Source organism: Cebus imitator, unplaced genomic scaffold (genome assembly GCF_001604975.1).
Source record: "Cebus imitator isolate Cc_AM_T3 unplaced genomic scaffold, Cebus_imitator-1.0 Scaffold90, whole genome shotgun sequence".
Taxonomy (NCBI): Eukaryota; Metazoa; Chordata; class Mammalia; order Primates; family Cebidae; genus Cebus; species Cebus imitator.
In genome coordinates this window covers 5,499,513-5,524,673 of record NW_016107405.1, presented here as the reverse complement: position 1 = coordinate 5,524,673, position 25,161 = coordinate 5,499,513, and the positions used below count along the sequence as shown (strand labels likewise).

Below are 25,161 nucleotides of genomic sequence, written 5' to 3'. Positions count from 1 at the left end.
ATTAAGAAAGCTATTTCAAAACAGTAGCTAAAAAAAGAATACCTAAGGATAAACTTAACCGAAAGGGCAAAAGATAAATGTATATGAAATGAAAACTATAAAACCTTAATGAAGGATAGTAAAGCAGACACAAGTAAATGGAAAGATGTCCCATGTCCTTGTAGTAGAAAGAATATGAATGAAATATTTATATCACCCAATGTGATCTACAGAATCAATGCAATCCATGTTAAATTACAAATGGAAATAAAATAAAAATCTTAAAATTTTTAATGGAAATGCAAAATACCTCAGATAGATAAAAGAATCTTGAACAAAAAAGAAAAAGCTGGAGATATCACACTACCTGATTTCAAAATATGCTACAAATCTATAGTAACCAAAACCATATGGCAGTGGCAAAAAATGTGGAGGGGGGTGGGGAGAGCAGACAGACATAGACAAATGACAGACAAGTATAGACAAATGAAACAGGATAGAAAATTCAGAAACAAATTCGTGCAGTTACAGTCAATTCATTTTTGCCAAAGGTACTAAAAACACACATTCTATAAGGACAATCACTTGAATAAACTATGCTAAGGAAAGCGCAACACCCACATGTAGAAAAATATGACTAGACTGTTATCTTACCACAAACAAAAATCAACTCAAAATAAAAATTTAAATGGATGACCCGAAACTATGAAATTACTAGAGAAGAAAACACAGGAAAAATGGTTCCTGAAATTAATTAGGTTAAGAAATTTTCAAATAAACATCAAAAACACAAGCAACAAAAGCAAAAATAGACAAATGGATAAACCTCAAAGCTTCTGCAAAACAGAGAAAGCAATAAATAGAAAGAGGAAACAATGCAGAGAATGGAAGAAAGCATTTGCCAGCTATGCATCACACAAGGGGTTAATACACAAAATACATAAAGAATTCAAACTAGTCAAAAGAAAAAAAAAAGAAATACAATTACATATTGTAAAGCTTAAGGTTATGGTTCAATGGTTTAAGCATATTTACGTCATTCTGCAGCTATCACCATAATCTAACTTTTGAACAATTTTATCATTTTCAAAAGGAACTTAGTATGCATTAGCAGTCATTGATTTCCACCCAAACCTCCCAGCTCCCACCCACCCCTTAGCAACCACTAATCTACTTTATAACTCTATAGGTTTGCCTGTTCAGGAAGCCTAGTAGGTGAAGGAAAAAAAAATCACTTAATGTCATTTGTTTTTAAAATTTATTTCTGTTACACAGTTAATACATGCTAAACACTAGGAGATAGAAAGACCCAGTCCTTGTCTCAAGAATTTGATAGTACAGAAGAGATTCCAAGGCTATAGGCATTTACAACATAGGAAGATTAGAGGTAGTAGAAAGTGTCTCTAGGAACAGAAACTGGGAAAACTTAAATGAGATGCGGATGACAAGTGAAACCTTCCTAGCAGTTCATTTCTCAAACTTAGTTGTTTTTTACTGTTTGGTTTTTGGGGCTTTTTGTTTTGTTTTGTAGTTTTTGTTTTGAGACAGTCTTGCTCTGTTGCCCAGGCTGGAGTGCAGTGGCGTCATCCTGGCTCACTGCAGCTTCAACCTGGGGTCAAGCCATCCTCCTGCCTCAGCCTTCTAAGTAGTTGGGACTGCAGGTGCATACCACCATGCCTGGCTGATTTAAAATTTTTTTATATAAAGACAGAGTCTCACTATGTTGCCCAGTCTGGTCTCAAACTCCTGGGCTCAAACCATCCTCCTGCTTTGACTTCCCCAAATGCTGGTAGTACAGGTGTTAGTCACTGCACCCAGCCTCAAAGTTTGTTTTGAAAAATGAGTAGGAGCTAGCCAACTGAAGATCGTAAAAATGAATATTCAGTTTAGAGACGGGTGTATGTCCAATTGGAGAAGGATGAAAATGACTTGTTTCATTTGGGCAGTTGTAAATACTGTAACTAGAAATATTGTAACCAGAGCATGAAATATTAGAATAGAAAGTATTCAGAATTGACCCACTTTGACAGGGGCTAGATAATAACCTGTGTAATCCTACTGAGAGATATGAATTTTTTTTTCTTTTTCTTTTTTTGCGATGGAGTTTTGCTCTTGTTGCCCAAGCTGGAGTGCAATGGCAAGCTCATGCCTGTAATCCCAGCACTTTGGGAGACCGAGGTGGGTGGATCACCTGAGGTCAGGAGTTTGTGACCAGCCTGGCTAACATGGTAAAACCCCGTTTCTACTACAAATACAAAAAATCAACTGAGTGTGGTGGTATGCGCCTGTAATCCCAGCTACTTGGGAGGGTAATGGAGGAGAATCGCTCAAGTTCGGGAGGCAGAGGTTGCAGTGAGCTGAATTTCATGAATTTTATCATGAAAGCTACTGAATAAGAAAAATGAACATATTAATATTTTGTAAAGGTTATTCTGACAGTAGATTGAGGATGAATAGGAATCAAGAAATACAGTTATAAGATTATTACAAGAACAACTTAGCAATGTTTCATTGACACTATACTTGCGAGTATGTATAGATATACTTCTCTCTTTACAATGACTATACAGTATTCCACTGTATAGATGTGATATCTTAATCCAGCATTTCATTAAAGAACACTTGAATTGTTTCCAGTTTTTTACTTTCACAAAAAAATGCTACAGTGAACATCTTTGGCAACTTGGATAGTTTATTTTTTTTTTAATAGAACACATTCCTAAAGTGGAGTTGCTGAGACAAAGTTATATGTATATTTAAATTGTGATAGTGTTGTGGGAATGCAGACCTTGAGCATGAGACATCCAGGTTCTTGGTGTGTTGAACAAACAGTTGAACAAAACACACAAAGTAACAAAGGAATGAAACAGCAAAAATGGGGATATATTGAAGTGGAAAACACTCCACAGGGTGGGATTGGGCCTGAATCAGTGGTTCAGGGGCCCTGCCTACAAGGTTTTCTGGGATTTATGTACCTCTTTTGAGATCCCTATTGGCTACCCACTATGTGGATGAAGAATTTGGCCTGTGGCCAATTAAAAGCTGAGGTCTGTTGGCCTATGGCCAACCAGGGGCCAGCGTGGACTGGTGCCCTATGCAGACAAAGGGATAACCCGTGCTTGGCCTACAGCCAATCATTGGCACTTTCCCTTTCCACCTGAGCCTCAGTGGAATGGGGAGGCTTCTAGCCTCTGATCCTTTATTACTAGGGGGTGGAGAGATGGGGATTTCTTTTTGTTAGAAATAAATGTTGGATTTTGTAAAATACTCGTTCTGCATTTATTGAGATAATCATTTTTTTCATTTTTAGTTTGTTAATATGGTACATGATATTGATTTATGTTTCAAATGTCAAACCAGCCTTGCATTCCCAGAATAACTGCCCTTAGTCATGATGTATTGTATATTTTTGGATTTGTTAAAATTTGTTCAGAACACTTTTATTTTCAGTGAAGATTATTGGTTTGTGGTTTTCTTTCCTTATAATGGCGCACTCTGCTTTTGGTAGAAGAGTAATTTGTGCTTCATAGGATGATTTGAGAAACGTCTTCTCCTTTTCAGTTTACTGATGAGTTTGTTTAGAATTGATGTTGTTTTTCATTAACTGTTTGGTAGAATTCACCAGTGAAGCCATCTGGCTTGTTGTTTTCTTTGTGGAAAATTTAACTTAATTTATAATTACTAATTGAGTTTTTTTTTTCAAAATAAGTCTAGGGCTATTCGGTTTGTTTTTTAGTGAGTGGTGATAGTTTGTATATTTTGAGAAATTTATCCATTTCATCTAAGTTGTCTAATTTATTGGCATAAATTTGTTTATAATACTTCCTCATACTTCTAAAATCTGGATAATCTGTACTGAGGTTACTTCTCTTTTTCCTAATACTGGTAAGTTGTTTCTTCTCTCTTTTTTTTCTTAGTCTAGCTATAGGTTTGTAAATGTTATTGGTTTTTCTCATAATAAGGATCTGAACAAGAATAAGGAGTTAGCAAGATGAAGGTCTGAGGAAAGGGAAGAGCACTTTCACAGTTCCTGCAAAGGGGAGAACTTGGCGTTTTCAAAGAGAATAAACTGTTAAGTGACCAAGAATGGAAGCATGGAGAGCAGTTATGAGGGTATGGCAATAATATAAGTCAGAGTAAGATGATGTTAGTTTGGACCACTGCAGTGGCTAATGAGGTGATGAGAAGTGATCAGAAGCAGATTATGAAGGTAGGGTTAATAGGACCTGTTGATGACTTGTACTTGGAATGATAGAGAAGAGTCATGAATTATGCCTAGTCTTAAGCCTGAGCAATGTGGTTAATGGTGACTTGATGAAATAGAGAAGACTGAGAGGAGCAGATTTGGGTTATTATAGGGGTAAGTGCAGTGGAGATGACACATCAAGAGTTTGGATTTAGACATAATGAAGAATTTGAATTCGAATGGTTAGTTAATTCAAATAATTTGTTGTTGTCACATGTGTGTGTGTATGTGGGTTTTTTGTGTGTTTTTTGTTGTTGTTGTTTTTGAGACAGGGTTTCACTCTGGTTGCCCAGGCTGGAGTGCAGTGGAATGATCTTGACTCCCTGAAGTCGACCTCCCAGGCTCAGGTGATTCTCCCACCTCCGGAGTAGCTGGGATCATAAGTGTGCATGACAACACCCAGCTAATTTTTCTGTTGTTGTCGTATTCTAAGTAGAGACAGGGTTTTATCTGTTGCCCAGGCTGGTCTTGAACTCTTGGACTCAAGCAATCTACCCTCTTCAGCCTCCTGAGTACAAAGATTACAGGCATGAGCTACCACATGTGGCCAGTTGCATATATTTTTTTGTGTTTGCTTGGGTTATCCAGGAAATTCAGTCTTTACCTCGTGAAGATTGCCTGTCTAATGAAGCCTGTATGTAAGAGATATTCAAGATAGAGGAGGCAATGTTGTACAAACTGCCTTAGCATATAATTTCACATAAAATGTTCAAATTATAATATACCATGAAGTAGAAGACACAGATATATATGAATTGCTTTGTGCTAATAAGGACATTGGTATGAAGTTATCAGATTCAGGGTATCCCTTATACTAACACCCTTACAGAGAAATAGTCTATTTGTAGGTAGTAAATGTAACATGAATAACCAATATAAACTTTCTTGGTAATATCAAAACATAGAACTCTGAAATTATTTTTCTTTTCCAAAGTTCTTTGTGTGTAAATCAAATATATTTCACCGACTCACGAAAATTGGGCTCAGAATGTCAGACCTCCTTTAAAACAGACCGTGATGTTAACGTTCAGCCCAACTAGAGCAGATAAAATGGGGTCTCCTTGGAATAGGCCCAGAAGCTAACTAACTTTCAGTAGTAGAAGGATTCAATCTCTAATTTTGGGAAATGATAAACTACAGAGAAACCACTATCCTCTTCCAGAAAGTACTCTTAAGAGAGTATTAAACTGGTTAATCCATTGGACTTATCTCTTTTCTGATTATATATAGTAAGTCTCCAAGTTAGAATAAAATTCCTTCAGTCTCCAACTAAAGTAGAATCATAATATATTAAGGAATAAAGTTTTTTAATTTACATTTTTGTTTCAGCAATCCTCTAAATAAAATATAATAAGCATTTGTTTTACCAAATCCTTTGAGGCCAGAGAACTTATTTGGGTTATTCATTACTATATTCCTAGCATAAGCATAGTGTGGGTACTCTGATAGTTTTCTAGATGAATACATATATTAGTGAAACTTCATAGTAGAAAGCATGGCTTATTTCATGATTGTTTTAATACATTTCACTAGAGGGTGCTGTGTAAGCATTCAGCACTTTAAAAGTGTTATCTCTTTCACTTGTACTTATTTGTAGGAAGATTGGATTTTTAAATCACCTGATTTAGCAAAAGTTTTCATTTATTTTTGTTTTCAAAGCAGTGCTTGTGGTATTGTGTATGGTTAAATTAATGAAAACGATGGATTAATGGCAGCATTAACACCTATTTTTTTTTCCTCCTCCTTAGGAGACTTATGACCCCAATCATGTATGCTGCTCGAGATGGTCACACCCAGGTGGTTGCTCTCCTTGTTGCTAGTGGAGCAGAAGTTAATACCCAGGATGAGAATGGTTACACTGTGAGAAACATTTTTACAATGTTTCTTTTTGTTTCTGAGACACTGATACCATGTTATTATTATCACTAATCTACAAAAAAGAGTTTTAAGAAGTAATAATTACAAAAGGGCTGGGATATAATTGCTATCTGTTGGAAAAAATCAACAGTTGAAACAGAAGGCCAGGCCTGCTGGCTTATGCCTGTAATCCCTGCACTTTGGGAGGCTAAGGCAAGTGGATCACTTGAGTTCAGGAGTCCGAGACCAGCCTGGCCAACATGGTAAACCCCATCTCTACTAAAAATACAAAAAATTAGCCAGGTGTGATGGTGCGTGCCTGTAATCTCAGCTACTCAGGAGGCCGAGCCAAGAGAATCACTTGAAGCCGGGAGGCAGAGGTTGCAGTGAACCAAGATCGCACCACTGCACTTCAGCCTGGGCAACAAGAACGCAACTCCGTCTCAAAAAACAAAAAGAAAAAAGAAATAGAAATAAGGAATTTAACTCTCTTAGTCCTTAATCTTGACACAAAAAAATATATAACTCAGCAAAATTTGGGCTCTGAAATACACATAAGAATTCTTTTTTGTAGAAAACCCTTCAGTGATTAGCAAATAAATCATTTTATTCCATAACATCAGTTAATTGTATAAAACACTGCCTTTATACAAACACTGCCTTTAAAAAAATCAGTGAGCTTTGCAGTCAGCTTTGCAATTACAGCTTTGGAAATGTGTTTACGTTAAATTGTGAAATGAAGAGATTGCATCATTCCATTAATTATTCACTTTTTTATTGTGCCGTAAATACTGTTGAAAACTTCTCCTATCTGTCTCATATACACTCTCTCTTTAAACAATCTTCCTTTCTCCCCAACTTACAGGCTTTAACGTGGGCAGCACGTCAGGGTCATAAAAGTATAGTTTTGAAGTTGCTTGAACTTGGAGCTAATAAAATGCTACAAACCAAAGATGGAAAGCTGCCCAGTGAGATTGCAAAAAGAAACAAACATCATGAGGTATCCTTCTGCATATATTAAACTTTTTTTGTGGCATATCACATTATAATTTGTAGAACTTTTGTATTTTTTGTTAGAATTTACAAGTGTAATTATAGTGTATCTGGCAATTATTAAATTGTTTATATATGTGTATTTCCTCCAGCCAGGTAATGAAAACTATTTTTCTAGAGGATTCATCTTCTAAACAAGATGCACTTATAATACACTAATTTAAAAGCTCTATAAAAGAGTAATAAAATCTTATTCTGGCCCCAGGAATAAAATTGTAATAAACTATTTAAACCTTTTTAACTGGTCCAGAATTTTAAAAGTTATTTAGTGAAAGCTAGTAAAATGCCAGAGTTTGAACATGTAACTAAACATTCTTTTGTAAGTTTAATTAATATATTAAGCAATTTAAAAATTTAATTGTTTAAGCAGCATTTACTCTTATATGTGTGACAGGGCATACAATAAAGTGATAATACAGCTGGATGTATAATCTGTCATGCAGATGTTAAACTCAATAATAAATACTTGTGATACATTAAGTTACTTTATCAATATGAACTTTTCGTCTGAAGATTAAAGCATTAGCCACAAGTCTGTAATGTCTAAGCAAGGACCAAATATAGTACAATTATAAAACTAAGTTACTTAGTTTAAGAGTTTGTAACACTGAATTCCTGAATTTGAAAACACGTAAAATTCCAAAGATTCCATCATGTAATCATCAGACCAAGCCACTTTTACTGCATATAAAGTAACTTCCTCTAACCTTTTAAGCAACCTGATAAACATGCCTATCATTTTCCAAATGTTATTTTAATATTTTCAGAATTATTATAAGGTAAATGGTAATCACTAAAGCCCTGTAGAACTTGAAAAAGGAATTTACCATTTTTCTTCTAAGCTCTGAAAATTCGAAAACTTAATTTTATAACATTGTTAAATTTAGAGTATATGACACCAAACTTGAAATAAGTTTATAAACATCAAAGGTTATTTTGAGTCATAAATCATTTATTGAAATGAGATTTGATCTTGCATTTTGACTGATTACATGATATAACCTTGACTTCCTAATAAGTTAGATTTTAAAACTAAGAAATTCACCGTATCTTTTTGGGGTATTCAGTTAGGATTTGTATACATTTAGTCATGCTCATTATTCTCTTTCCATTTAGCAATGTTTTTAAAGTACTACCTTAATATTTAATCTGAGTCTCTTATCCAAATGGATAAGAGAATAAAACTTAATTTTTAGTTTTGCTTTATAGCTTACCAAAAATATTACTCTCTTCCTTTAATCTTTACTATTTTTAATTAGATGTACTTTTTTTCTTTTCTGACTATTATTATACGTCAAGGAAGAATTTACTTGATATCCCACTTACCCTGATTTGTTACACATTGTATATATGTATCAAAATATATGTACCCCAAAAATATGTACAGCTGTCATATATCAATTTTTTTTAAAGTTGCTATCAGGGTAAATTTTGAAACTTCTGTCCCTCTTACTCGCTAAAATTTTCTTTCTGGATATGAGATAATCATATGGTTTCTTTTAAGTGTAAGTTATACAGTGTTAATTATATTTGAATGGTGTTAACTTTTTTCAGATCTTCAACTTACTTTCTTTTACTTTAAATCCATTGGAAGGAAAACTTCAACAGCTAACTAAGGAAGAAACTATTTGTAAAATATTGACAACAGATTCTGATAGAGAAAATGACCACATTTTTAGGTAATATAACATATTTTAGTTCAACAGAATACCTATAAGAAAGTAAAAAATGTGTATATTTTGCTGTAGTAAATGTGGTGACTTACTTAAAATATCTGATATTTTAAATGTTTATGAGCATTTTTAAATGTCTGGGTTTTTAGTATTCTCCAGAATTTTAGAAAATGTTTATTCATTTTTATGTACTAACTCTAATAAAAACTTTAAATGTAAACTTTAAGTACATTAAAATATTAACAATAAAACTTATTTTTAAAAGGTTCTGAAATTATGTTAGTGTTCAAACAGTATTACGCCTTGTTTTCTAATTATTTTTAGTACGTTTCTAATTTTATAAGCTAAAATTAAAAATATACTTTTCCCCCTGGAACACTGCTGTTCAGTACATGGCCAAAAATAATTCTCCCCTTACCCCATTTCAAGTTATTTACATTTTATTTATTGCAATAAAGAGGTGGTTTGTTTTTCGTTTTTTGCTTTTTGTGGGGTTTTTTGTTTGTTTTTGCCTCAAACACTTGGGCTCAAGCAATTCTTCCACCTCAGTCTCCCAAGTAGCTGGGATTATAGGTGCATGCCACTGTGCCAAGCTGAGGAGATTTTTATGTGCAGAAATTTCACAAGAAGTACATACTGGCATGTATTTTCATTTTGGGGAAAGATAAGCTACATTCCTCATATATCTTCAGTCACAAAACTTCACTCATTCCTTTGATATAGCATAAGTCTGGTGTGCAGATTGCAAATATATTCTATGTTAATTCATTCTTATTCCTTCTTACTCATATTCTCTTGCAATATAAATATATATTTATTGCTTGTGCATTTATATTCTATTCTGAAATTGACATTGCTATAAATGTATATAGTTCATATGCAGCATTTGGAGATCTGGAAGTATTTTTACATGGTCTTGGACTTGAACATATGACGGATTTATTAAAGGTAAGATCTTATGTAACTTACAGTGAGTTATGTATATATGTTTATTTGTTGGTTAATATAACATTAGATATTAATTCATAAACATGTCTATGAATAACTGCCAATTTACTTTCCTCCATAATTTTTAGTACATTCTGATTTTAAATTTGTAATAAACATTTCAAAAATGTTTTTTATTATTCTAGAAATTTATATAAATTGGAATCTGAGATTAAACAGTTCTTACCCACTGTATAACCTTCATATACACCTGAGCCCTTAGATACAAATCTGTATTTGTTCATCTTGAGTAGAATATAGGAAGAGCATGATTTTAAACCAAACACACCTGGTACCAGATTCTTGCTCTAATGTTTAATCATTGAAATATGTGACTTAAATATCTCATTTTCTTCATAAGGATAATAATACCTAGTGTAGGGTTGTCATGAACGTTAAATCAGATCATATGCCAAGCACTATCTCGGTGCTTTAAGTATACATTCTGGGGTTTGAGTCCATGACAGTTATCACCAAAGTGGGGATACTGCAGTAAAGCACTATTTAAGATAGACTCCTCTTGGGAGTATGCACATGCTGTTAAAGTTTTTCAGAGTTGAGCTTCATTGCATAATCTTGAAATTTCTCCCTATGTTGAGAAATCATGAGTAAAAAATACATGATGGTTTAATGTGATACAGTCAGAAATTTAAAATACTAATAAAACATTTCTGTCAAATTTTATAGAACTGCTTTTCTTTTAATGTAAACAAATATGAATGGTAATCATTTTATTTGAATCTGGAAAACTAGCTATATTTATCCTTTTTAGGTGAGTATAGTTATTATGATACTCATTACTATCTACTCAATAGTATAGTTCTATATCTACATATCCTGTCCCCTCTAGAAAGTTGGAATTTGTTTGAGAATGAAGCATGTAACTAACTTATGAATACTTTACTACTTCCCCTTCTACTATTTTAATTATATTAAAAGGTGGCCTTTTTTTTTTTCCTTTTATACAGGAAAGGGATATAACTTTAAGACAGCTTTTGACCATGAGGGAAGATGAATTTACAAAGGTCAGCATCAGTTTCAAAAATTCCCAATATATTTTTTGATGCTTTTTAAATTGTGGATCCTTTTCTCTGTTTAAAATGCTCTGTTTAAAATGATTAAGGATAACCATAACTAAAATTTTGTGTTAGTATGTTAGTATTAAGTTACTTTAAGAACATGTGAAGACCTACAGTTTGGGTTTTGTTTTGTTTTGGTTTCGATTGTTATGATGTCTGAGCTAAAACTGATCCTTTAGTTTCAAATGTGAAATAGATTTGTAATATAGAGCACTTAGAAATAAGAGATCGTCCTTTATGTATATGGGTATTAACACATGTCTTCCAAGACTTTCATTTGGTTCTCAAAACTGTTGAGACCTATTATTTTGCCATCTTGTATTATCTCATAACATATAGCTACAGGATGTATTAGAGATACTTTGATAAATAGGATATGTAAAAAGCAGTGATCTGGCTTCGTGATCCCATTGGAAACTTAAAATTTTTAATATCACTAAAAATCAATAAGCATACTACAAAGCTAAATCCAGTATAGAAAATTTAGTTTAACACTAAAGGTAGAATACAAAGATAGGGATTAATTCTCATTTATCACTGATAATATTTTAAATAAAAACTTGAAGGAAAATTTGTTTTACTGTGTTTTTTTGAAATATTACATATTCAGTTCTAGTAATTTGTTGTGGAAGTCCATCATAATTGTTATGTATTGCAAAAAATTGACTATAGTTATTATATATAATATCTAAATATTTTAATGCTGTAACTAACATCAATCACAGCTATAAGAAAGCCGTATATTTTTTAGAAATGTGTTATTTTTCCAATATATGCCTATTTTTTCAAGACGTGAATTCATCAAGTAAGAAAACATCTGTAGTGATTTTGAGTTTTATATTATTCAAGTATAACTAACTTACTGTACCTTAAAATTATTTCTGCTCAGAATGGATTTACCCGTAAAGACCAGCAGAAAATTCTGGCTGCTCTTAAAGAACTAGAGGTAGAAGAGATACAGTTTGGAGAGTTGTCTGAAGAGGCAAAGCTAGAAATCAGGTAAAATTAACTTACTTGTTTATATTAACAGTGTTAAGAACCAACTGTTCTTTTTTAGTTTAATTTTCATAATATCTGAGTCATTATACTTGATACCATCATTTTCCCAGGGTAATAAATTTTGGAATATACCATGTTCTAAAATTGGATGTGCTTTGTAAAGTTAATTTTTATAAAGCCATTTACCAAGAAGCAAAACAATGTGTCTTCCTGTTAACTCACATAGAAATATTTTTGTTTTATTTTTTCATTACATCTTGCTAAATTGAACTTCAAAAACAATCCCATGCTTTTTATAGTATACATTTTACTCTAAAAAATCATTTTAGAAGTTAAATTGAAAATTCAAACTAGTAATATTTTCACTTAGGGCAATAAGAAAACATATATCATGTAGTTCAGTTCTATTTTCAGCCTTACTATATGAGAAATTATGGTACCAATATGTAAGCTTCATTTCCAGTATTATAAACTTGTCAAGCAGTGGTTATTAATAATCCAAAATCTATTTTGAAAATAATGATATTTGATTTTATTAACATATTATAGAGCAATAAATGATTTTTTAAATTTTTGAAATATAGATTCTTGGGGTATTTCAAAGATTTACATAGTGAAGTCCCGTACACTTTTTACCTAGCTTTGCCCAATATTAGTATCTTTTATAACTGAGGACAGAATCAAGTTAGAAAATTTACATTGATACAACCCACAGAGCTTACTTGTGAGCTATGCACTCATTTGTCTGTGTGTGTGTGTGTGTGTGTGTGTGTGTGTGTGTGTGTGTGTGTGTGTATAATTTTATCACATTTGTAGTCTCATGCAACTACTTCCATATTCAATGTACTTAACACAGGGCTCCCTCATACTACCCCTTTATAGCCACATCTATCCTTCTTCCCATGCCAACCCCTAGCAACCAATAATTTGTTCTCCATCTTTTTAATGATGTTATTTCATGAATATTGTAGAAATAGAATCATACAGTATATCTCCTTTTGAGGTTAACTTTTTTCAGTCATCCTAATTTTCTTGAGGATCATCAAAGTTGTTGCATGTATCAGTACAATAGTTAATGCCTTTTTATTGCTGAGTAGTATCCTGTGGTATGTGTATACCACAGTTTGTTTAACCATTTATCCATTGAAGAACATTTGAGTAGATTTTAGTTTTTAGCTATTCCAAATAAAACTATTATGAACGTTCATCTACAAGATTCTGTTAGAAAATACATTTTCTTTCTCTGGGATAAATGCTGAAGAGCATTTTTAGAGCATATTTAGTATATTTTAAAACTGCCCAACTGTTTTCCAGAATGGCAAGACTATTTTATATTTCCAGCAACAGTGTATGAGTAATCCAGTTTGCTCTCCATGCTCACCAGCATTTGGTGTTAGCATGATTATTTTTTAGCCATTTCTGATAGGTATACAGTAATAGCTTGTTGTGTTTTTATTTGCACTTACTAATAGCTAATGATGTCAAACAGCCTTTTGCTTATTTGTCTTTGTACTTTTTGTGTTGAAATGTCTAACAGTATCTTTTGCCCATTTTTTGTTGGATTAATGGTTTTTTAATGTTTAGTTTTGGGAATTATCTACATTCAAATCTTTTGTTGGATATGTGATTTGTAAATATATTTTTCCACTCTGTAATTTTTCTTTTCATCCTCTTAATGGGGTCTTTCACAGAGCAAAAACCTTTATTTTGATGAGATCTAAGTTACCAAATTTTCCCTTTACAGAATATTACTTTTGGTGTATTTTTAGTATCAAGTTAAAGAACAGTTTAAGAAATTAGGTCTCGAAGATTTTCTCCTATACTTTTTTCCTAGAAGTTTTATAGTTTTACATTTAAGTCCATGATACATTTTGAGTTCATTTTTGTAAAGGTACGTGGTTTAGGCTGAGGTTCATTTCTTTTTGCCTAGGGGTGGCTAATTGTTCTAGCACTATTTATTGAAAAGCCTGTTCTCCTCCACTGAATTGCTTTTGATTATTTGAAAAATTAATTGGGCATATTTGTGTGAGTATAATCTGGGTTCTCTATTTTGGGTTTTTTATGTGTCTATCCCTCTGCAAGTACCACATGTGTTGATCACTCTGTGTGGTAAGCCTAAATATCAAAAAGAATGATTCCTCTCATTTTGTTCTTTTTCCAAATCATCTTGGCTATTCTAGAGCCTTTTTCTTTCCATATACATTTTAGATAAAGCTTTGTTATGTCTATAAAAAACCTTTCTGAGATTTTGGTAGTAATTGCATGAATCCTATTGATTCATTTAGGCATAACTAACATTTAGCTATGTTAATTCTACTAATTTATAAACACAGATATCTCTAAAAGTTTTAGGTTTTCTTTTTTTTAACTATATTTTTTGAGACCAGGTTTCACCCTGTCACCCAGGTTGGAGAGCAATGGCATAATGATGGCTCACTGCAACCTCGAATTCCTGGGCTCAGGTGATCCTCCCACCTCAGCCTCCTGAGTAAGTGAGACCACTGGCATGCCCCACCATGCCTGGCTAATTTTTAAAAATTTTTGTAGAGACAGGGTGTCATTTTGTTGCCGCAGTTGGTCTCAAACGCCTAGGTTCAAGTGATCCTCCCCGTTGGCCTCCCAAAGTACTGGGATTACAAACGTGTGCCACCATTTCTGACCTTCTTTTGTTTTCTTTTATCAGCATTTTGTCATTTTCATCACACAGATCTCATGCATATTTTGTTAGATTTATACCTAGGTATTTCATTTTCTTTGGCACAATTGTCAGTGGTATTTCTCTTTTTGTTTTCATGTGCAATTGATTTTTGTGTTGTCTGTATATTTCAACCTTACTGGACTGTTATTTGTTCTAGGTTTTTGGTAGATTGTTTGAGATTTTCTATGTAGATAATCATGTAGTCTGCAAAAAAGAGGTTAATTTTTTTCCCTTCACATTTGTATGCCTTTTTTCTTCCTTCATGGCAGTGGGTAAGACTTCCAGTATTATGTGGGATAAGAGTGGTAGATAGTAGACATTCTTGCTTTATTCTCAATCTCAGAAGAAAACCATTCATTTTTTTACTATTAATTAACTGTGATATTAACTATAGGTATTTTGTAGATTCTATTTGAAGATTGGGGAAGTTATACTCCTCTACTTATTTTTCTGAAAGTTTTTATCATGAATTGTTGTTGAATTTTTCAAATGCTTTTTCTATGCCAACTGATATGACGGTTTTCTATGTCAACTGTTGATAATGGTAGATTATTTTGTTAGATTTTTAATTATTGAACCAGCCTTGCATACCTGAATTAATCCCATAAATTACAAAATGAATTGGGAAGTGTTCCCTCCCCTTTTAATTTCTGTAAGAGATTATGTAGAGTTGACATTAATTCTTCTTTAAACATTCTGTAGATTTCTCCAGTGAAACCATCTGGGCCTGGATATTTTGTGGGGGAAGCTTTTAAATTACACTTTTATTTATTTATTTATTTAATTTATTTATTTAGCTTTTAAATTACAATTTTATTTATTTATTTATATAAATTACAAATTATTTAATGATCATAGGATTATTCCAGTTATATCTATCTTGCTGTAGCTGAGTTTTGGTAATGTCTGGTTTTTCAAGGATTTGGTTCATTTTTTCTAGGTGATCAGGCCAAAAGATGCCCCTAGTATTTCCTGCTATTCTTTGAATGGCTGTGGGATCTGTTGTAATACCCTATTTCATTCTTGATAATGAAATCTTGATAATGATGATTTCTGTCTTTTCTCTTTTTATCTCTGGTTAGTCTTGCTAGAGCTTTATGAATTTTTTTTCAAGGAACCTGTCCATTTGTTTCAGTAACTTTATTGTTTTTGCTTTTAATGTCATTGATTTCTGCTGTTATTCTTGCTATTTCTTCTTTCTGCTTACTTTGAATTTATTTTGCTCTTTTTCTAGATTCTTGAGGCAGAAATCTAGATCATTTTTGAGACTTTTTTTTCCTTATGTAAACATTTAGTCTTTTACATTTCCCTCTCAGCACTGCCGTAGTAGCATTCCGCAAATTGTGATATGTTGTATGGTCATTTTTATTCACTTCTGTGTTTATTTTTATTTTCTTTGAGACTTCCTCTTTGACCTATGGATTACCTACATAATCCATGGTGTATGGTGTTTAATGTCCACCTATTTGGCGATTTTTCTGTTATCAGTTTCCAGTTTGATTCCCTGATGATCAGAGAATATACTATGTATGATTTCAAGGGTTCAATTGCTACATGTAACTGATTGCTAGATGGAGATATAGAGAATTAAGATTTTAAAGTCTTTGCCAGGTTGAAGCATATCTCCCCAAAATTAATAGGGGTAACTTGAATAAAGATAAATGGAAAGTCCCAAGATTAACTATATTACTATAGGATGGGACCTAATATGCCTGAAGAATCACTAAGAGTTTTTAAGTTTATTATTAACTCAGTTTAGGTTAACAGTGTTACATGAATAGTCATGGAAAGCTAGCACTGTTAGACTGCATAAATAGAAATATAATGTTCAGAATAAATAAGATAACAGTATTATTGTACATAATACTTACTTGTAGAGATTTTTGCTTATGGAAAGAATTTAGCCATAGCATAGACTACAAATCCTGAAAGCCTCTCCTGCCTTTTAGATTATATGATTGTCTTTTCAGTAATTTTCACCCAGATTTTATAATCTAAAATAACCTGTAATAATTGTTTTCCTTCCACCAACTAGATAATTTTGAAATTATGTCACTTAGCTACACCATCTTATAACCAGCCTATGATTTTTTTTTTTTTAACAATGTCTTTCTCTCCCTAGCTTTGAGGATTTGTGCATCAAATGTTTTTCCCTGCCTTCTACCTCTCATTGCACTTGGTCAGATTAATTACATTTTACCCAGTCTCTTGCTTATGTAAGCTTCTCTTAACTCATTCTTTCTGTTCTTTTATTGCTTAGGAAACTCTTTTATTTTCTTTCTTTTGGTTTCATATGAGTCCAAAAGTAACCATTTACTGGTTACTAAGGGACTAAGAATAGGAATAATGTGGACAGGATGTGGAGAAATAGGAACACTATTACAATGTTGGTGGGAGTGTAAACTAGTTCAACCATTGTGGAAGACAGTGTGGCGCTTCCTCAAGGTCCTAGAAATAGAAATTCCATTTGACCCAGTAATCCCATTACTGGGTATATACCCAAAGGATTATAAATCATTCTATTATAATGACACATGCACACGTATGTTCATAGTGGCATTGTTTACAATAGCAAAGACCTGGAAGCAACCCAAATGCCCATTGACAATAGACTGGACAAGGAAAATGTGGCACGTATACACAATGGAATACTATGAAGCCATAAAAAACGATGAGTTCGTGTCCTTTGTAGGGACACGGATGAATCTGGAAACCATCATTCTCAGAAAAGTGACACAAGAACAGAAAATCAAACTCTGCATGTTCTCACTCATAGGTGGATGTTGAACAATGAGAACACATGGACACGGAGGGGAGCATCACACACTGGGGTCTGTTGCAGGGGCCAAGGGAGGGACAGCAGGGGGATGGGGAAGTCAGAGAGGGATAACATGGGGAGAAATGCCAAATGTAGGTGACGGGGGGATGGAGGCAACAAGCCACATTGCCATATATGTACCTATGCAACAATCCTGCATGATCTGCACATGTACCCCAGAACCTAAAGTACAGGTAAAAAAAAAAAAAATTCAATAGCGCATGGATTAAAAAAAATAAAAAAGAATAGGAATAATGCCTGTGCAGAGGACAAATCAAATTTTTTGCCTCTAGAAGCTTTTAAAACTACATACAAGTTCTCTGTAAGAAATCTTCAAAAATACTTTTTTAGTTCCTCAGTTTCCTCTAATCTCACTGTTAATATCAGCTTTATTTATTTTCTAAGTTTTCTTAGTTAAGAATATCATATTTTATTTTTCCATTGATAATACAAATACTGTTTTTTATTTCAACATATTCCAGTTTTTTTCCTAAAATAATTTCATAAATGATGATTCTATATCTAAGATTAAAGTACCCCACATGTTAGTAGAGACTTGGACGTTAGTAGATAATTGGTTTCTACATATATGCTTTTAAAACATACTAGGGTTTGTAACCATGATTTATGCTAGTGGTTCCCTTACCTGGTTAAGTTATCAGAATGACCTAAGGAGCTTAGTGTACATACTGACCGTGTTATCCATTGCCTGGGACATGACTGTATAGACAAATTTTATTGACTACATGGATAAATGAGGTAATGAATTATAATATCCTGTATTTGCAAATGCTATAGTATTATCAGTAGCATAGTCAGGCTAAAACTAATATTGTAATTATGATAAACATACAAACAATAGATTGCAATGTTATTTTGGAATTCAGAGAAATATTCCAGGAAACAATATAGAGGATCCTAATTTCTTAAAAACTTTAATTCACAGCTTAAATTATAAACATTCCCCATAGTAAAATTCCCTATTCCCATATCTCCATTCTTCTTCCTTAACATATCTCCTTATAACAGCAAGATCTATATTTAAAATAATGCCTCCTCATTGTTTCAGAATAACATAATAGCTCTTAAACATTTAAATGCATTGTGAAGGATTTCAGTTGTGAAGACTTAAAATCAGCACATCTTAAATATCATTGTTCATTTTCTTGCTTTTTTTCATGATTGTTTCTCTGAAGGAGTATTTTAAGTTCTAAATGACTGACTTGCAAATTAAATGTTTGTATATATCTTATTTGTATGGTGGCAGAGTTGCCTATATGAATTTACTTTATGGGATTTAATAAACTTAAAGAATGTGCAGAATCCTGAATGGTTCACTTATTAAAAGCTACTGAATTTTTTTAAAAAAATAAAACTGGCAGACATATATTCTAGGAATTTGACCTCGTTATTAAATCACAGACTTTGTTTACATGCTGTTATGGAAAAGGTTTTACTTACCATTTGTTCAAAGTCATTCTTTAAAGAAGAAATTAGTCATTAAGTCATAAGAAAACTAACAGCAGGAAAAGTTGAACTGATTGATTATAATCTCCTGGTAATGTAACTTCAACAATTTACTGATTTAAGATAGTTTTCTTCTATGTGCCAAAATCTTCTAAAATAATCTGTTACAACAATGCATACACACACTGCGTTTACTTTTTTCTGCCTTACTATGCTTGCAGAATTAAAATATGCAATTTAAAGCCAATGCAATGGGGTGTGCCTGTAGTGCCATCTACTTGGAAGGCTGAGACAGGAGGATAACTTGAGGCCAGGAGTTCAAGGCCAGTCTGGGCAGCATAGCAAGACTCTCTTTAAAAAAAATAAAAAAGAGTGCAATTTAAAATTTTAATATCATTATGTTGCTAATTTTAGCTATTTTGGACAAAAATAATAAATTTTCATTCACATTTGAAATTTTTAACAGTTTCTGTTTAGACCCTTTGTCTGAGCTAACTGACATCCACTTGAATTTGTCAAAAGCATCTCAAAAACTGTGTCCATCAAGGAAACTGATACACCCCCAAAAATCTACATATATGTAAGATTTTATGTAAAAGTATGTATTGTTCATCCCTGTCATTTATAAACATTCTAAAATTGGAAACTCTAAATACCAAACATCAGGAAAACGGTGAATTCCATTGTATCAATATAATTATTTTTCATCATTAAAATTATTTTGAAACAATGTCATGGGAAAATACTCATGAAAATTATAAAAGGCACAATATAAAAGGTCATGTGAAGCACAATGTCAGCTATACATATATGTCCATAGGAAAAACACTGGAAAAAAATGTGTATTATAAGAAAATATTCTTAGAGAAAATAGTACCAGTCATTGTCTTTGAGTGGTAAGATTGTTGATGATTTTAATTTTTTTCAGATATTCTACAATGAGCACATAATACCTTTGTTTATAATACCTTTATTTAAAGTGTAAGTTTTATCTTAATACTTGACTTCAAATTTTTTTAATGGCCTGTTGTAGTTCGCTTATACTATGGTATGCTGTAGTAACAAATGATTTCTAAATCGAAGTCACTTATAACAACAAAGTTTATTTCCTCATCATCTGTATCATGGGTCAGCAACAGTGATCTTGTTATTCTGAGAGTAGACTGAAGGAACATTCTCAATCTGGGACATACTGCTCTCATGGGAAAGAGAAGAGAGAGATAGCAGGATCATTCAGTGGCTCTTGAAGCTTCTGTTCAAAAGTTAAACAGTAACTTCCAGTCACATTTTATTTGCTAAAGTAAGTCATATGGTCAGGCCTCATGTTATTGGGGCATGAATGATGGTCCCCTGGCAAGGTTCGGGGGACTGGTGGTAGTTAGCTCAGTAAAAAAGACATGAGAATTTGACAAATACCTATGTCATATCTGCTTATTTGGAATTTTTTAAATAAGCACCAAGTTATCAGGGCTGCCATGTAAAGTTGTGTAGGTTGTATACTGTACAGCTGTAATGGAGAGGCACCATTCACATAGTGTGAATGGCACAATGTAGAGTTTTGTTTTGTACAACTTGTCTATTCATATTCAGTGGCTCTGAAAATTATGTGTCACAAGAAAGGTATATATATTTTGTATTCATTAAGACTAATTTTGCTAGTAATAAAATTTGCTTATTTGGACTTAGTCTTACTATCTTAAGAATAAGAGCTGATATATTTATATTCCACATATATATGTGTGAATCACTATCTAGAATTACATAACCTGCTATCAGCTGATACTTTAAATGATAATTCTCAATGGATCTTAATTTCCTTGAGGTCATAAATTAAATATGTATGGCATTAGTGAGTTACTCATTTAGCAGTTATTCTTTTTATTGATAAGTTAAATTTGAGTATTTAAAGAACACTGAAATCTAAGTTATAAGTGTACTGATATAAATAGTACATGGAAACAAAATACAAGTAATCACTGCTGTTGCTTTTGCAGAAATGTGTCATACACTCTAAGTTCTGTGCTTTCTAAAGATCAGAAAGAAAATAGAATAAAGAATTATATATTTTTTGAAAATGGTTTTGTCAATACCATTTTATTGATAAACAGAACAAGAGTTTTTCTGCATTTTTAAATTTTAGGTTTGCTTGTTGAAAGCAACCATCAGGCACTCTTTATTCTAAGTGACTTGATTGTATGTATTATGTTTATAAAGTTTATATTTTATAAAACTGCTAAAGGGAAATTGTTAATTTTTTCATACTGATAGCTGGGAGAAAAGACTTGTCTTAAATGAAAATACTGTATAAATCCCAGTAATGTATCTTAGAAGTTTGCTATTCATTTCATTGGAGGCTGACATTGCTTGCTTTTTATAACCTTTTCTTCTAGAAATGGAGTGAAACTTTGCATAGTATGTAGTCAAAACTTCTATGAATAAGAATTTCTGTGTGGGCTTAGAAATACATTTTGAGGGCTAGGGTATGGTGGCTCACGCCTATAATATTAGTACTTCAGGAGGCTGAGGCAGGTGGATCACATGACGCCAGGAGTATAAGACCAGCCAGGCCAAACTGGTGAAACCCCATTGCTACTAAAACTACAAAAATTAGCTGGGCATGGGGGTGAACACCTGTTATCCCAACTACTTAGGTGGCTGAGGCACAAGAATCACTTGAACCAAGGAGGCAGAGGTTACAGTGAGCCAAGATTGCACCTGCACTCTAGCCTGGGCAACAGACTCTGTCTCACCACACACAAAAAAAAGTACCGTTTGGTCCAATAATAGTAGTTTTTTATTGTATTTTTATTTTAGTAGATACTGTTAAAGGACTCCCCAGAAAGTCATCTAATGCACTTGTCAACTCTTGATATTAAGGATCTCCTTAATTTTTGTCATTCTGCTAGGATGTGGCATCTTACGGTTATTGTATTCCCATATTTATTATCTATACAAATTTTGTTTTTTTCTTTTCCTCTGAATTCCCTGTTAATAATCTTGACCAACTTTTCTGTTGGGTTAAGTTTCTTTGTTGTTTCTACTGTAAATTCGCTTCTGTCACTACAGCTAATCTAGTCACCAGTGATTTCTCATTGCCAAAATCAATATACTTATTTATTGTGCTTAATCTTTTCTCCTTTGAATCTGTCCCCTTCATTGCCATCCATAACAACACTTAATTAGGTCCTGATTTTCTTCTACTTCTCAGGCTACGTTTCCTTTAGTGGGTTTTTTCTGCCACCACTCTCAACCCTCCCTTCACAATACACAATGTGGTCTTCTTTGTGATCATAGTTTTGATTTCTATTGGAGACATTGCTAATACTACTGTGTTTGTGCTACCTTCACAAGTCAAGGAAAGACTGAATCTTGGTTCTAGGTTAGTGAAAATAAAGACATTTTTTCCCCTTTGAGGTTCACCAAGTCTGAATTGTATCTATCTTCATAAGCTTTTAGAGCCCAGAATAAACACCCTTGCAAGACCTTCATTTTCTACCATCTACTGGTTGTTGCCATCCACATGTCTCCTCACCACTGCAGTCATCATAATTATGTTTGCTTGAACACTAGCCATGTGCTAGGCACAATCCTAGGTACTTTATGTACATTGCCTTCTTCAATCCTGCTGTCTCCATTCTAGAGATTTGGAAACATTTAGCTTAAGATTAGTCTTGCCCCAAGTCATAAAGCTAGTAAATGTGGAAGCTGAATCCAAACTCACATTGACTTTTGACTCAAGAGCCTGTGTTCTTAATTATCATGCCATAAGGTTTTATTTTATCCCAGCCCACTGTTTTCTCCACCATCCGCCAGCAAATTCAATTCCTTGCTTGCCAGCACCACCTTCCATGGAAACCAAAAAACTGAGAATCATCATAGATTCTTCCTTTACCTGCAATCCAGGTTTTTCACTTTATTCTCCTAAAGGTTTCTCAAGCCACTGCTCTACCTCCTCCCCACAGTAAGACTGCCACTGCCAGATACTTAGTTTAAGCTTTCCTTCATCATCTCTTGGATATATGTATCTGTTGGTCACCTAATTACTCTGCTTCCATTTTTGTGTTCTTTTTATCCACATCACTCCCCAAATAAACATTCTCATTTAAAAATCAAATTTTCAAATTTTCTATTGAAAATCTCTTAGTAACTCTACATCATCAAAAAGATAAAATTCAATTTCTTATGCTGACACAAATTTCTTTTAATAAATGATTATATCCAGTCTTTTACTACTTTTCTATAATTTGTATTTTAATTACACCTTAGTGACCTTTACCCCTGTACTCCTGCACTTGCTATTCTCTTTATCCAGAATCTCTTCCTTACCTCTTGGCAAACTTATTTTTCAACCACTGACTCAATTCGAGTATTATCTCTGTAAGCATTTCTAATTCCCTACTCCCTCCTTCACATGTGATATTAAATTCATTCCCCCTGAGTTGTAGAGGTCTCAACTATAAAATAGTATTAACAACATCTATCCTATAGGGGTTGTTAGGAAGAATCAAAAGAAATAACAAATGTAAAATAACTAGTTCAGTGTCTACACATAGTAGCTACTCAAATATTGATTCTTTTATCTTCATTATTATTCATTATTATTTTATCTTCATTATTATTCATGTCACTTTATTATTCATGTGTCCCCATGAATAATAAAGCTGTAATTGTATATCTGCATCTTATCCTGAACTTTAAGATCCTCGGGACTAGAGGTTTGTTTTTCATTTACAACCAGTGCCTGTTTCGGTATCTAATCTGTATTAGCTATTCAATGAATTCTTTTGGAAGAATCTAATCTTATGACTAGATATTCAGTAACTAGCCTAGTAAAATGAAATAAATTACTCTTATTAGTGATTCATGTTTGTTTGATTTGTTTGTTTGTTTCCTTTCTTCAGTGGTGATGAGTTCCTGAACTTTCTTCTCAAATTAAACAAACAGTGTGGCCATTTAATAACAGCTGTACAGAATATTATTACTGAGTTACCTGTAAATTCTCAAAAGGTATTCTACAAAAGTTATTAAGTGAAGAAAAGTATGAACACTGAAGAACATTCCAGATAAGTTCATAATTCAATAATTAGTACTGATTTGGTAAAATTATTTGTTCTACAAAATCACATAAGATCTAAGTAGGTCAATTTGTTTAATATTACTCCTTTACATACTAATCTTAAAATTTTGTATTCTTGCCCTCAAGAAAAATAAAATGAGTCAGACCAAAAATTAAACTGATCCATGTATCGAACTTACCATGTGTTCTTAAAGAGGATTTAACTGTTTAAAATGTAAAGTGACAGGAGACCCAAGTGAAAATGGAAACAACACTGTGTGTTATTTAAAAACTATATCAATAAAAGATTTTTTAATAGAGGAAATTTAGAATAGGAAGAGCGTAAATGTGGCTCACATTTGTAATCCCAAAACTTTGGGAGACCCAGGTGGAAGAATCGCTTGAGGCCATGAGTTTGAGACCAGCTTTGGCAACATGGTGAGACCCTGTCTCTACAAAGAATTTTTAAATTAGCTGCAAATGATGGCGTGTACCTCTGGTCCTAGCTGAAAATTAGCTGGGCATGATGGCATGCACCTGTGGTCCTGGCTACTCAGGAGACTGAAGTGGGAGGATCATTTGAGCCCAAGAGGTTGAGGCAGCAGTGAGCCACGATTGTACCACTGCACTCCAGCCTGGCCGATGGAATGAGACACTGTCTCAAAAAAAAGGAAGAAAAAGTGTAAGTGGCCTGCAAAAGCAACTTACTTCATGTGATTAGGTTTTGGCTGTTTTAGTGAGAATTTTTAAAGGCACTTGTTTTCCAGTGATTTTTATATAACATTAATTAATATGGGAATCATGTCAATTTTAAAACCTTCATGAACTGATTTGTTTATCATAAATATTATTACTAATATTAATCTCCATATAGAAAGTTATATATACATATATTCAGGAAATGCATTTGGCAAGCTCATTTGATTATTTTATAAAATTACTTATTTTTGGTGTCAATATCCTAAACAAAAAATGCTTTTCAATTATATAATTTAATATTTAAGAGTGTTGTATAATCTTTGTGGATATAAAGTTGTGAAAAGTTGCTTCCATTCTTTAATGTGGGATTTTTGAAAATATTAACAGATAGCACTGGAATGGGCTTCTCCCCAGAATTTTACTTCAGTTTGTGAAGAACTGGTTAAAAATGTTGAAGATTTGAGTGAAGAGGTCTGCAACCTGAAAGACTTAATTCAGAAGGTATATATTTAACATTAAAAGCAGGGGGAAAACTAAGGGAAATGATTTA

The 25,161-nt window shown here is 33.0% G+C and overlaps 1 protein-coding gene across 3 annotated transcripts in view; it reads left to right on the top strand.

The window, feature by feature from the left end:
- The window catches only part of ASZ1 (ankyrin repeat, SAM and basic leucine zipper domain containing 1), a 58,290-nt gene that overhangs the window by 28,469 nt on the left and 4,660 nt on the right, over positions 1 to 25,161 (top strand). Inside the window, exons 5-12 of one of the 3 annotated variants that reach the window (XM_037740813.1) lie at positions 5,974 to 6,085; positions 6,948 to 7,082; positions 8,690 to 8,814; positions 9,681 to 9,756; positions 10,764 to 10,820; positions 11,764 to 11,873; positions 23,758 to 23,863; positions 25,026 to 25,112. In XM_037740813.1, coding sequence (XP_037596741.1) covers positions 5,974 to 6,085; positions 6,948 to 7,082; positions 8,690 to 8,814; positions 9,681 to 9,756; positions 10,764 to 10,820; positions 11,764 to 11,873; positions 23,758 to 23,863; positions 25,026 to 25,112 — 808 coding nt within the window. Of the gene's footprint in view, positions 1 to 5,973; positions 6,086 to 6,947; positions 7,083 to 8,689; positions 8,815 to 9,680; positions 9,757 to 10,763; positions 10,821 to 11,763; positions 11,874 to 23,757; positions 23,864 to 24,998; positions 25,113 to 25,161 lie in introns of all 3 variants that reach the window. The other 2 variants (XM_017535076.2, XM_037740814.1) reach the window with 2 other exon arrangements.